The 13,908-nt window shown below is 53.3% G+C and overlaps 1 protein-coding gene across 15 annotated transcripts in view; it reads right to left on the reverse strand.

Moving 5' to 3' along the window:
* Positions 1-13,908, reverse strand: part of KMT2D (lysine methyltransferase 2D) — a 37,818-nt gene that overhangs the window by 21,994 nt on the left and 1,916 nt on the right. For 10 of the 15 annotated variants that reach the window (XM_049882969.1, XM_049882970.1, XM_049882975.1 and 7 more), the window contains exons 2-25: positions 11,346-11,431; positions 10,967-11,093; positions 10,556-10,779; positions 10,337-10,446; positions 9,993-10,155; positions 9,484-9,649; positions 9,269-9,383; positions 8,971-9,128; positions 8,626-8,771; positions 7,108-8,490; positions 5,904-7,015; positions 5,341-5,454; positions 4,881-4,991; positions 3,942-4,046; positions 2,996-3,177; positions 2,653-2,817; positions 2,440-2,549; positions 2,287-2,334; positions 1,421-1,642; positions 1,069-1,188; positions 874-987; positions 527-657; positions 292-439; positions 30-95 (exon numbers count right to left, since the gene is read on the reverse strand). In XM_049882969.1, the coding sequence (XP_049738926.1) occupies positions 30-95; positions 292-439; positions 527-657; positions 874-987; positions 1,069-1,188; positions 1,421-1,642; positions 2,287-2,334; positions 2,440-2,549; positions 2,653-2,817; positions 2,996-3,177; positions 3,942-4,046; positions 4,881-4,991; positions 5,341-5,454; positions 5,904-7,015; positions 7,108-8,490; positions 8,626-8,771; positions 8,971-9,128; positions 9,269-9,383; positions 9,484-9,649; positions 9,993-10,155; positions 10,337-10,446; positions 10,556-10,779; positions 10,967-11,093; positions 11,346-11,394 (5,389 nt within the window). In that variant the 5' untranslated portion in view covers positions 11,395-11,431. The remainder of the gene's footprint in view (positions 1-29; positions 96-291; positions 440-526; positions 658-873; positions 988-1,068; positions 1,189-1,420; positions 1,643-2,286; positions 2,335-2,439; positions 2,550-2,652; positions 2,818-2,995; positions 3,178-3,941; positions 4,047-4,880; positions 4,992-5,340; positions 5,455-5,903; positions 7,016-7,107; positions 8,491-8,625; positions 8,772-8,970; positions 9,129-9,268; positions 9,384-9,483; positions 9,650-9,992; positions 10,156-10,336; positions 10,447-10,555; positions 10,780-10,966; positions 11,094-11,345; positions 11,432-13,908) is intronic. The other 5 variants (XM_049882972.1, XM_049882968.1, XM_049882974.1 and 2 more) reach the window with 4 other exon arrangements.

Raw genomic sequence — 13,908 nt, forward strand, 5'->3', positions numbered from 1 at the left:
GCCAGACACAGTTCCCCAGCAGCCCTCACCTGGTGTATCAGCCTTGCCCTCGAGGCCACGTGATTCTTCATCTGCAACATCTGGACCATCATCTCCTACGAGCAATAGTCCCCACTTTCATCAGAGATGCCCTAAACCTGATGCTCAGCCAGGTCCCCAGCTCGATAGCCCAGGACTCTTGGCCCACCCTTGACTGCTAGAGACCCGTCCATTCCCCACCAAATACCCTTGGCAGCTCCTAAGCACAGAGGGAAGACGGATCCCCTCATACCCCTTCACTCCATGACTGACCTTTCTGCAAGGTGGGGGGATCCTTCCTTTCTGGGCCTCCATCCCCCTTGGGTTTTGGGGTTCCTAGTCCAAAGCTTGGCCGGCCCACCCCAACTGCAAAAAGGGCCTTACGGCTCAGGTCCAGCAGCTCCTTTCCAAAGAAGGCTTCCTGTGAAGGGAGTCAGGGAGAAATAGGTTTATTCATACTCTGCAGGGCCCAGACACCACCACTCACCCCTCAGACACTAAGCCCCACCTGCAAGTAAGCAGGAAACATGTCCTCTAATTTGCTCTTCTTGCGCCCTCGCCGCTGCTGCTTCTTCTTCTCATCCCCATCAGCTAAGCTCTGCTCCACAGAGCTCTCTGCAGGTAGGTCGGCAGGCATCACTGAGGACAGGACGGAAGGTGTCAGCCTCTTTGTGGACCCAGGACATGCTGCTCCCCACTCAGCCTGGTGGCACTTTCTGCCTACCCTCTCCTCTGACATCAGTTGGGCCCGCCAACCTCTTGGCCCTTTCAGTGGCCCACCCCCTGGGTCTCACTGACATTGCCCTGTCGGTCCTTTGATCCCCACCTTCTCCCAGGCCCCACTGGTGCCCTCACCCGTCTCACCCTCGTCGGGCTGCCCATCACCACTCAACACCTCTGTCTGTGCCGCAGGACCCTTTTTCACACGTGTGTGGGATTTCCGCTGTCGCACCATGAAGCCACCAATGCCTACAAGGAGGTAGATGTGAAGATGAGGAGCTGCTGGGGGACTTGGTCCTCACCACCCTGGCTCCCATCCCAGGGCCTCACCAGGTCGATATGGCTTGCGCTTCCGTTTCTTGCTTTCCTCGGTCTCCTCCTTGCCAGGCTCCATGTCAGGGCTGACGGGGCCCTCTAGTTTAATTTCACACTCCATGTGCTCCACACCACCTGCATAGGGAGACAGGAGAAATGGAGGCAGATCAGCTGCTTGGGCCAGTTTAACCTTGTCATCCCTCCACCCAACAGCAGAGAGAGCTGAGTGTCTTGCCAGAGCCATTTGGACACGACCAACAGTAGCTTGAGGGTGAGTGGGAGGGACGACGCTGCCCCCAACCAGATCCCAACTTTTCATAGGCCCAGTCCCACAACTCTGCCACTCCCCAAGGTTCCCCAGCCCAACCTTCACCCTTGATAAGCTCATCAGTGTCCAGGTCCCCATCTTTCTTGTCATCAGGGCCAAGGGCATCTGAGGGCTCGGAACCTTCCAGCCCTGCCTCGCCTGGGAGGCCGAGCCGCCCCCGCCGCTGGCGCCGCTTGTGCAGAGGCGACATGGTCAGGTTACGCAGCACGGCCATGCCAGTTTCTGTCAGCCACACACCCTCGAAGCGAAAGTACTGGGGCTCTGCACAAGGGGGAAGAGCATATGAGCCCTGGATGAAGGTCCAAGAAAACCAGGACTCAGAGTTTCAGCCTGAGTACCCAGCTGGGACAAAGGCAGTGACAGAGAAGCCAAAGTCCAGCTTGGAGTCTGAGGCCACCAATGGGTGCTGGCTGAGGCCTGAGTTCTCCATCGGTGACCCTGGGAGATTCAGAGAGAGACTGCTACTGCAGAAGCCTGACTTTACTTATGATCAGCCCTAAGTTCACCAAGATAGTCTTTATATGTCTGGGGCTTGGAGGGCTCCTAGTTGATGAATACCAACACACAGTGCCCCAGATGCCAGAAGAAGGGTCCACATCAAGATGGAGATATGTCCGCAGACCCCTTCACTGAGAAAAAAGAGCTGTGTTCTTTGGAGATGAGATTCTGACAGTAAAGAGGCAACACTGTTTAGAAGGAAGACTACTGGAAAACTGGAGACCTCTGTTCTAGTCCTAACTTCACCACTAACTTACTGAGTGACCTTGGGCAGACCACTCAATCTCTTTGACTCTTAATTTATTCCTCTTAAAATGAAGAGATGAAGTTAGGGGATTGGAGCACGACTAGATAGATGGTGTCCACGGTCTCCTCTGCCTTTGGCATTATAAATTTTTGTGACTCACCTGGCTCTTTCACTTTGATAGGCACCAACTCTGGAGGTGCAACAGGCGCTGTGGAGAGAAGGCCAAAACCAAGGTAGTTTGAGGCCCTATCCCAAAGCAAGGTACCTCCGCCAGGATTCCTCTTCCACCCCATCCCCAGTACCTCGTACTCACCCGCAGGCTTTATAACATAGGGCTGGCAGGAGACACAGTCAAAGCCCTCATCTGCAGCCTGTTCCACTTCTTCCTCTGTGAAGAGACTCTCGCAGCCAGCATGCATCCACCTGGGACAAGGCAGACAGAAGGAGGTGAGCCCAGGCAACAGTGAGACTGAGAACAGGGAAGAGAGGGCCAACGTGAAGGGTAAGGGGTAAGGGACACCCTCACCGTTCACAGTGGCGGCACTGAATGAGAAGGTCCTCTTCCACATATGGGGCATGACAGATAGGGCAGGTTACCAGGCTAGCACAGGGCCCACAGTGTGTGTAACTATTCTGCCATTCACAGTGGAAGCCAGGGGAAGCGGCCCCACACTGCATACAGGAGACACACCTGTGGGGGCAGAAAGACAGGCCCTTGGCACCAAACTTACCCACCACACCCGAACTCGCCCTTACCGTCAACCATGCAACCAGCCTGACCTCCTAAACCCAGCCTTTGTCATTATTCAACATCCCTACTGACTCTAACATCTCAGGCCTAGGCCTCTGAAGACCCCAAGTCTCCTTACCACTTGCACTTCCAGCCACCTTTGGGCACGGTGAGCAGTGGGGGGTCCAGGCAGTATGTATGGTAGCTAATGTCACAGTCATCACAGAGCAGCAGGCGTGAAGGGTCGGAGGCCTGGCCACACACCTCACACACAATACACTCCACGCACCGCCAGCCCTTCAGCAGCATCACCTTGGTGATCTGGTGTAGAAGATGGTAATTGCTCAGGGTGCCACACAGAGCAGAGGGTAGAACTTCTCAGGGGAGAGCTCCACTTACATGGATGGGGCTGGAGGAAACCCAGTGCACAGGCTAGACCTCCATTTTAAACACATGAAGGTTTACCCAGAGCTCCCTCACCCCCAAAGAGCAGTTCTAAACTTAGGCTTCCAAGGGTCTCTGATGAGGAGAGAATAGGCTCAGCCGGCCACTGCTCGTTACCAGAGTGGAACGGCAATCTTCCAGTAGCCAACCTCCCAAAATTTAAGATCATAGATAGAATTAGGTTTACTTCTCCACAATTTTTTCTGGAATATTTAGAACTTGCTACTGATACAAGTTAGCGAATGGTAGCACTAGACAACTTAAAATTAACAACAACAACAAAAAAAAACGCAAAACAGCTGATCATGCTTGGGTCAAAGACACTGCTTTCTCTTTGTGGACATATGCTTATGATTTTATATTTTATCTACACGCTATACCATACTTTCTTCTAGCAAAATCGGTCATTGTTTATATAATGGACTGAATTATACCAGAATCAGGGTCTACTACAAAGGAACTATAGAGAGCATAACTTCCAAAGTACTTTTCCCCGAGATGAGTTTGATAATCACTGGTGACCGATAACTGACTTCCATAACAGCGGCCGCCTTAAGAAGTAGTATGGCCAAGACTGTGGCCTAGAATGAGAAATAACTGACCCCGTTCCCCAGACCACACCTCTTGGGCCCTGAACTCACCTTGCTGTTAACACAGTAAGGGTGATAGCACTGAGAGCACTGGGAACAGGCAAGGAGATGGCCTTCTGCTCCCCGGCCAAAGCTGCCACATACCACACACATGTCCTGGGGAAACATGCAGAAACCTGAATGTCTAGCTAGGTCTCCTCATTCTACTTACTCCTGGCCAAGTGACTACTACACTAATGTGAGAGCCAACAAGTCAGGAAATCAAAACCCCACCCCACAGCATTAGGAAACCGTACGCCACCACAAGACCCTGCTTCTCCTCCTATTCACCCCCAGAAACTACTTCTTCTTAAGATGCCTTGCTCACCTTATCAAGAAACTTGAATTCACACACCCTGACATAAGTAAAGGTAAGGAAAAATGAAAAGAAAATAAGATGGGGCGGGGGTGGGTAAAGACTGGTCAGAAAAAGGAGTAACATACGTCACAAAATTCTACCAGCTTCAAGATTATTCAGGTGAAAATATATAAGCTTCCAAGACTATAAACTCCAATCATGCAAAGACCATTTGCCTTTTTCACTAGTCTAGCACTCGTAGTTCCTAGCTCAGCGTCAGGTTCAGAAGAGATCAAAAAAACCCAAAACCAAACCAACTGCCGTCGAGTGAATTCGGACTCATAGCGACCCTATAGGACAGAGTAGAACTGCCCCGCAGAGTTTCCAAGGAGTGCCTGGCGGATTCGAACTGTCGACCCTTTGGTTAGCAGCCGTAGCACTTAACCAACCACTACACACTCAAGTGAAATTCTGATGGACAAACAAATGAACAGTGTGACTCTGATTCATTCTGTATTTTCTCTATTAAGTGGGTATCCCCAAAAGTTGGCCCTTGGTTTTTCCCACTGCCCCTACCACCAAAACACACACACCCAATGTTCAGTGCCAGGGCTCACTGCTGAGGACGGGACCACACCAGTCAAGTATAGTACCTGCATTAGGACAAATTTGTCTGTGTTGGAGAAGAGAACCACGGTATTTTGCATGGTGTCGTCATCTTCTTCTTCCTCCTCCTTGCTGGGAGAGCTATCGATATCAGCAACCTTACAGGCAGAGAGTTGTGGAAAGTGAGCCAGATAAGTCTGTCCCAACCAAGCTGCTTTCCCTCTTTGGTGTTGGGGGACGGAGGTGGAACCCCTGGCTAAGATGAAGAACAGGAGCCAGGACTACGAGGCAGAAGAACATCCCAGCTCCCAAACTGGGCCTCAGCCCAATGGTAGAGATTTCAGAGAAGCCTGGGGCCAAGTGGGTAGAAGGAGCACAGAGAGCTGGACAGGCCCTAGGCTAGCAGACGGGTAGACAAGAGTGCAAGGATTGGCAGGATTTACAGGGTGTTTAATTTCAAAGGGGTCATCTGAAGCACGTTTTGGGGGATGGGAGGCCTCTCCTTACTACCAGAGTCTCAATGGAAGAAGTAGTTGATTTTAGCCGGGCCCGTCCTCTTCCACGTCCTCCATGTGCTCCTCCCCGTGGCCGGCGTCTTCCTGGGAAACTACTGCTGCGTCCCTGAGTGAGGAAAGGGTCAATTACAAGAGCAAGTCCGGGTGTAGTGTGTTGGGCCCACACGCTCAGAAAAATAAAAATGAATGGACCAAGTATGACGTCTAATAAAGCCCAGAAGGGCCAGTCAGGGCAGGGAAAAAAGCCAAGCTCCAGATACCAATAGATATGTAGCTCCGGCCCAATTGAACTCCCCTCTCGCCAGAACAGAGTAGCCAACCAGACATAATGAAAAAAAAATACAGCCTTAAGGGCTGGAAATCTGAGTTTTTAGTCCTGATTCTATTACTCACTAACTGCAAACCTGAGCAAGTTATTTCCCCCTCTAGACAAGAGTATTCTCCTTAATAAAGATGCGGCACTGAAGGATCTGAGTCTAGGATTCAAGAAGCCAGGTGGGAAGTTATCATGACACAGTGCTGTACCTCTAGATGACAGAAGGGATAGCCTCTCACCTGCTTAATGCGGGAACGGGCAGGGGAACTGCGCCGCCTCCCCTTGTCCCCATCGGCTTTGCCTCCGCTGACAGTTGTCCCAGCTTCACACAATAGCGAGTCATCAGTCTCTGGCAAGGAGTCAGTACAGAGCCGCAAGGAGCCCTCATCTCGGGCTGGGCTGACGTCTGTAGATACCCCCAGCTCCATGGACAGGGAGCCACCCCCCTCGGGGTCAGGAGAGCCCAGCAGGGGCTCTGAACCAGGAAAACTAGCACTGGCATCCCCCTGGCTCAGGTTCGAGATCTCATTAACGATGTCGGATTTGATGAGAGTGGGTGGGGTGGGGGCCACTGGTGCATGTGGCTCCTCCTGCATCTCACATGGTGAGCCCTGCCCTGCCTGTTTGCATTCTGGACCATAGACCTCCATAGGGGTCACGGGGGCCAGCTCCTCGGGGTCCAGGAGCACAGGGGAACCCTTAAGTTCACAAGCTGTTGAACTACCAGGGGTCTGTCCAGCTTCTGGCTGTGAACCAGGAGTGTCAGTCCCATCAAGAGGGGCTGTGTCTTCCCCAAGGCCAGAGAAGTCATCCAGTGCTGGGGCAGGGCTGGGTGCAGGGCAGGAAAGGTCTCCCACGGGGGAGGGAAGAGGACTGGTAGGGCTGGGCTCTAAGGCTGGGCACTCAGGTTCTGGGACTTTTTCAGTCTCCATCTCATGTTGCTCAGCCTCATCTGAGACCTCCGCAGTCTTCTCCATGGGACTCAGCGGGGAGCGGATGGACAGAGGCAGAGCAGGAGGGGAGCACTGGGAATGAGGGAAGCTCTCGGGAGGCAGGGAAGGCTGAAGGAATGGAGAACACTGAGAGGGTAAGGGCTCCATCAGGATGGGAGAAGCAGGTCCCATTGGGGAGCCTGGAGATGGGGGAAGGATCATAGGGGGTACAGGCTCAGGGTCAGTGCAATTTGCTTCCGGTGGAGGGCTGATCGGTGTCTCTAGGATGGGCGCAGCCAACGGTGACTCAGGGTCACCGTCCCCTTTGGCACCAAAGGGGTACTCTAACTCCCCCAAAGGAGACAGGGCTGGTGGGGCCACAGCTGTGATAATGGGTGAGAGTGGAGGAGGAAGAGGATCTAGAGAGAAAGAGAAAAAGGAGGTTCTTCAATCAGATGTACCGTAAAGAATAAGACTACCCCAAAGTAATGAAGTATTAACATCCCCTTACCTGGTGGCATCAGTTGAGGTGACAAGGATGGCTCCCCAGATGGGGACATGGACAGATCCTCAGGCAGAGGAGATAGAGGTGGTTCCCCAGGCTCAGACAGGGCCGGCTCTCTAAGCAAAGGGGACATGGGTGGCTCCCCATGTGGGGGTAACAAGGGTAACTCCTCAGGCACAGGGCACAAGCCTGGCTCCTCAGGGGGCTCCTCAGGCTGGGGGGACAAGTGTGGCTCTTCAGGTACAGGGGACAGGCACGGCTCCTCAGATACAGGGAAAAGGCGCAGCTCCTCCGGCTGCACGGACAGGCGCGGCTCCTCGGGCCCGGGGGACAGGCGCGGCTCCTCGGGCCGGGGGGACAGGCGCGGCTCCTCGGGCCGGGGGGACAGGCGCGGCTCCTCGGGCCGGGGGGACAGGCGCGGCTCCTCGGGCCGGGGGGACAGGTGTGGCTCCCCAGGCCGGTAACAGAATTGCACCTCCTCAGGCTGAGGGCACAACTGTGACTCCGACTCCTCAGGTCGGGGGCAGAGACACGGCTCCTCAGGCAGTGGCGACAGGGGTGATTCTTCCGGCGGTAGGCATGTGAGCAAGTTCTCTGGTGGTGAGGAAGCAGGTAAGTCTTCAGGTGGCAGGGACGGAGATGAGTCCTCAGGTGGTGGGGACAGGCGCGAAGCCTCAGGTGGAGGAGATGTGGGAGACTCCTCAGGTGGTGGGGACAGGGGAGATTCCTCAGGCGGTGGAGATAGGCGTGACACTTCAGGTGGGGGGGACATAGGTGAGTCTTCAGGTGGTGGGGACATGGGTGAGTCCTCAGGCGGTGGGAACAGGCGTGATGCTTCAGGTGGTGGGGACAGTGGAGACTCCTCAGGTGGAGGGGACAGGGGAGACTCTTCAAATGGTGGGAACAGACGAGACGCCTCAGGTGGCGGAGACATAGGTGACTCTTCAGGTGGAGGAGACATGGGTGACTCCTCTGGTGGTGGAGACAGGCGAGATGCTTCAGGAGGCGGGGAACTGGGCAATTCCTCGGGTGGAGGGGACAGAGGAGACTCCTCAAATGGTGGGGACAGGGGTGATGCTTCAGATGGTGGGGACAGGGGTGTCTCTACTGGCGGGGATGGAGGAGACTCCTCTGGTGGAGAGAAGGGTGACTCCTCAAGTGGAGAAAAGGGTGATGATTCAGGTGGGGGAGACAGGGGAGACTCCTCAGGCGGTGGAGAGAGGGGTGATTCCTCAGGCGGTGGGGACAGGCGCGATGCCTCAGGCGGTGGGGATGTGGGTGACTCCTCGGGCGGTGGGGATAGGGGCGACTCCTCAGGTGGGGGCAGCAGTGGCATCTCCTCATTTATGGGGGCCTCCAACTGGGGCTCAAGTTGGGCCCCTGTTCTCCCTGCAGACATAACACACTGTATTCCTACCTAGCTCACCTCTACTCCATAGAAAGTGTAGGGTCTCGGGCAAGGAAACTGTCCCTTGCCACGGAATAAAAAGGAATTAATTTCAGGGACTCTTAAACCCTACTCACCTAGTGGTTTGGCTTCACATTGCAGGGGCCCCGGTTCCTTGGATTGCATAGAGGTCACGTGCCCACCCTTTGGCTGCCCTTGGCATGCAACATACAGAGCATCGGGCTCAACAGTGGGGGTATCGCCAGGCTCTGGGGGTGAGAATCTGCAGAGGGTACAGGGGAACAGGCACTGTGGCTCTTACCAGCTATCAACTCCTAGAAGAACACTAGGGCAAGGCATGAATGCTGCAGATCGGACACCCACCTCAGGCTCTCCTCTAACAGCCACTTGATTAACCTGGTTCCTGCTAAGTTCAATACTTCCAACCCCCTTCCCAATCTCATCCAGTTCATATCCCTTACCTGCTACAGATAGAGGGACGCTGCTCAGCAACAGGACCGATGGGCTGACCTCCCTGGGCTTTGTGGCAGCGGTGACAGAGTGAGTAGTTCTCAAACCATTCCGAGTTGGGATTCAGCTCTGCTGAGCCTGCCCCACAGGCCCGGCATACCCGGCATGCCTAGGGGAAGGGAGAAGGCAAAAGAGGCATTGGCCAGCCAGTAGAGACTAGAGAATAGCAAAGGACTTGTCACAGCAGAGAACTCTGGGGCTGTTGTAGGAGGCAAAATTAGGGAGAAGGCAGAATCAAGGGATACTCACCTTACACTTCCAAGAGTGAGCTGGCAGTTCCTCCATGGGTGGTTTTAGGCAGAAGGTATGGTATCCTTTGTCACACGTCTCACAGACCAACATCTCAGAGTCATTCCCAGGTTTCCTGCAGGAGCAGAGGGCCCATGACATGGTCCTCCCCACACTTTTTCAACCTTAACCAGTGCTTAGCCCAAGGCTTCCCTTTCCTCCTCTCCCATTCCTACCTGCAGGCTTGGCACACTTTGCATTCGGGGCACTGCCAGCCAGCACGCTTGCGGGCAGTCAGAGCAGTGTCCAGGCAGGCCCCATGATAGTGATGCCCACAGCTGGTACAGAAGAACAGGTCATACAACTCCCCCGGCCCCTCACATACTGCACAACGAGCCTCCTCTGCAGCGGGTAGGGACAGACAGCACAGGTCAGTTATGATTTCATTTTAAGTCTCAGTAGTGCTGTACAAGTAACAGGTATTCCACGGTCATAAATGAATGAATAACAAGTAGTTAGTTACTGAGTGCCTACCTAACATATGCCAGACGGTGTTCTAGGCACTGCAGGTACAGTGGAAAACAAGATAGGCAAAGGCCCCACACTCACAAAATTCACACCTATTTTAGTAGGTCAGACTGACAGTAAATAATTACAGACTTTATTGAGTGCACTGCAGAACTCAAGAAACCAGGGTTCCCTTGGCCCCCCATTTGCCCTATGTCCAAAGGACAGGGTTTCTCACCCAGATGTGCGGCCCCCTCACTGTGCTCTGGGCATAGCAGCTGCAGTGTCTTCATGGATAAGAAGGAACCGCTGGCAGTCGCGCAGGGGAAGTGGTAAAGCCGTGGACATCCGGGCGAGCGGCAAGGGATGGAGGCACCGAGCCTGGTGCAGTGGGAGCAGCGCTGTCAGGGTGGAGACAAAGTCTTAGTGACAGCCAGCAATGCTTCAGGCACCAGCTCTGCCCTAGTCTGTCCACAGCCTGCCTCCATCCTATCCTGACTCTCCAAAGTCCACCAGCTCTGCCTACCCTCCACGAGCCCAGCCTTACCCTTCACCTATGCAATCCCCTTGCTCCAGTCCCACCTGTGAGATTCCTGAGAAGATGGCCTTGTCCACACCACATAGTTCTGGGCCCTCTTGCCCCCAGACGCCTGCCGACCATGCAGCACACCAATGGTGAGCCCAGCAGGGCCCTTTGCACGTGGGAAGAAGTAAACAGAAGGGGTTAACAAAAAGGTGGCTGCTGCCCAGCCCCTGCCCTCTTTCCTGCCCACAGCAGTTACCCCACCTCCCCTCACTTACCTCCAGGTTCTCCTAGATGAGCGGGGGTCAGGCCCTCAGGGAAACCAATCTGTGATAGGTCTTCACTGGGCTGCGCTGGTTCACTGGGCCCTGGGTCCCCCCCAGGGGATACCAGTGGACGCCGGGGCCAGTCAAATGGCAACTCAAAGCACCGTAACTCCCGCTGCCCATGCAGACTGGGCTCCCCGCAGTTACAGAGAGCACAACGCCGCACTGGACTCCCACTGTGGACACGTGAACATCTGCACCAAACCCGGCCCCTGACAACAGGCAACCCTGACAACCCCATAATTTGGCATGCCCATGCTTCTCAAATCACTTGTTTCCCCAAATCCTCCTGCTTGAAAGCCCTGGATTCTCAAATCAAATCCTCCCATGCCCTTATAGGTTCATTTTCCCCAAACTAGTTACCTGCAGTCCTGGGAAGGCTCCTGAAGCCTGGGATCCCCAGAACTGGAGACAGAGACCTCCCCCACATGTGGGTTGGGAAGGTCTGGCTCAGCGGTGCCTGACTCCTCAGAGGCTGCAGGTCCATCAGCTGAATGAACAGAGCAGCACACATCAGCCATTATCCCTTACTTACTATGAATCCACGCCCCAGACCTGTGAGATTGTTCATAACCCTTGGTGGATCACATTGATGGCATTTTGACTTTTGTCCCAAAGAACAAAGTCCTTTAATTATCTGTCTATTAGACAGATTTAGCTCATGTCCTTGTGCCAAGACCAGAAATTAAGGTTCCTGGGAAGAGCAGAAACTGCCAGCAAACCCAAAATTTCCCCCACTCACCTGCTGGTTCTGAATCTTTATCCTCACCAGACGGCTTCTGGCTGTCCATCCCTCTCTCCGACTGGGCAGGGCCCTCTCGGGGAGACCTGTCAGTGCCAAGAGAGATATCTACATGTGTAGTAAGTCTCCCCACTAAGTGCTTTTCCCAGGATCCCAGAAGAAAGGCAGCTAATAGCATCCAGATTCTACAGACATCAGAGCAAAGCCATACGTACAAACTCCTGTACTAATGACAAAGAAAGCCATTCTCCCTAACCCTTATCCCACTGCCCATTTCCTCCCCAGATAAATACACAACCTCATCTTCCACTCTGGATTCTCAGGTGATCCACTCCCCTTTCCCACCTCCAGCCTCCTCCACAAAAGTTCCCCGGGCAATGACAGCATCCAAGAAGAACCACATCCTATCTACATCCAGTACCGCCCTTTGCCACATCTCTGAGTTCCTGGCTTCCAGTGGGCCCTGTTTTCTGGTCTTTTTCCTCAAGTCTCAAGTCAGCTACCATCCTAAGGGCCTATCAATGCCAAGCCAGGGGTAGTCATAACCCAAGGAGCCTGAGTCCAGCCCAAATTCCTCTCCTTGAGACAGAGTCTGGAATCTTATAGTAGGTATAACACACTATCAGAACCAAAGCCCAGCGATGGGCGGATCTGCTGCACCTCCACTGTTTCAGCTAGGACATCCCAAACACAACAGAGGAAACTCCCCAATTTTCAATCATTGCCCACCCAAATCCACCTCAGGCTCACCCCCCACCCCCTTCTAGTCCCTGCCCTGACTGAGTTCAGGGTCTCACTTAGCCTGAAGACCTCAGATCGTTGCCCTTAGCAACGCCAACTGCCCTTCTTCCTCAGATGTCCCCAGTAGTTAACAGAAGTGGGCCTTAAGAGTTACTGAGCATGTGTAGGCAGGCCTATGGCTAAGCATGCTGGGAGTTGTAGTCTCAGGAAGCACATTGCCACTTGGAGGAGTTCTAAACCGGGCAGGACACAGCAGAGCAGAGTTGCTTCCTTCCTTTTCCGTCAAGCAAGGTTTCCACACACACTACGTGTGAGGTGGGGAGCGGGGGGGCGGGGGGGCAGGGAAGGGTAACGGTCCCTTCTTCTAAGATATGACTGCTTGTACCAGAGCCAGATGAAACATACTAAAGTTATCCCTAAGAAGGTGAGACCCACACCTTTGGGCCCAGTTTCCTAGACCTAAGAGAACTAAGATAGTACAAAAAAGAGAAGAGTAGAGAATAACAAGATTATCAGAATTGGAGAGCAGGAAAAGGATCCTATAAAGAAAAATGGAGTAAGGGAGAGGTGCCAACACCTTTAGTGAGAAGGGCAGGGGCTTAAGCAGAGAAAAATAGTATCCAGTGTTCTCAGAGGAGGTGGCGGGATCCCTAAAATAAAACCCTAAATAAAAGCTTGAGAAATTTGTCGCTTTTTCTGTTCCTCTTGTTTAATCACAGGGACCACATCTACCTTAGGACAACTACTCTCCCCAAGCCAGAAGGATAATACCTGAGTCCACCCACCCCTTGGAGTTGAGTGACTGGGGCAAATGAGACAAGGGGAACCCTCAAAAGGTACCCAAGATCAGGAAATCAATTACCTAAAAACGACAGTATCACTCCTCCTGAACTCACACTCCATTTCCAAGGATTGGCAATTCCCTTCCTGAGACATGTCACAGGAAAGGGAATTATTGTCCTTTATTCCCCTTGCACTCGCGGAATCTACTAGATAGGGAAAGTGAAGCATCCATCCCCAGATCATCTCTTTCCCAAACCTGCCACACCCGAAAGCAAAGCAGGGTGGTCATCTGGCCAGCCCACAGGAAAGCTGCTCTAGAACTTCAAGAAGCCATTAAAAACCACCTATGGGAAGTGGGAGTTGGAAGACAGGGCACAAGCCAGGTCTCTCTTCCTATTCAATCATTCAAGGCCTGATCACATCTAAGAGGTTCCAAGGGGCTTCCAAATTTCCTAAATGTTTGCATCTTTCTATATCTTACCACCATTGTCCCCAAAGATTCCCCACCCCCTTTGCTCTCAAAGTCGAGGCCAAAGGAATCACAAACAGAAAGAAATAAAAAGCAACAGTGATAATACAGTAGGTGGGAGGAGGACCGCCTCACACAAGGCCAGAGGGACAAATTCCTCTGCCCTCCTCCGAGTACAGCCCTCTCAAGCTGGTAAGTCTGGCCCTGCTTAAGGAGGTACAGAAACCACCTTTGTCCAGCCTTGGAAGATAGACTACTGACACTCTCTGAAGTCAGAGCCCCACTGGACCTATGGAAGATGAAAGATCAAGAAGCAAGGAGCAAAGTATCCTCCAAGCTGCACCAAAAAGAACCTAGGAATACCCCCAAGAAGCCTAAGCCCTCAGCCCCTATTTTCCCTCCCCTGCAGTCTGGCACCTGCACCTCAATGCTGAGTCCTACAGTTATCAGGCAGACCCCTCAACAGAACAAAACAGAGACCACAGGTTCCCCCTACTCCATCACTCACAGCCAGAAACCACACACACACACACAAATACACCAGGGTACACCAAGGGAAAAGACCTCAGC

This window comes from Elephas maximus, chromosome 4, assembly GCF_024166365.1.
Source record: "Elephas maximus indicus isolate mEleMax1 chromosome 4, mEleMax1 primary haplotype, whole genome shotgun sequence".
Taxonomy (NCBI): Eukaryota; Metazoa; Chordata; class Mammalia; order Proboscidea; family Elephantidae; genus Elephas; species Elephas maximus.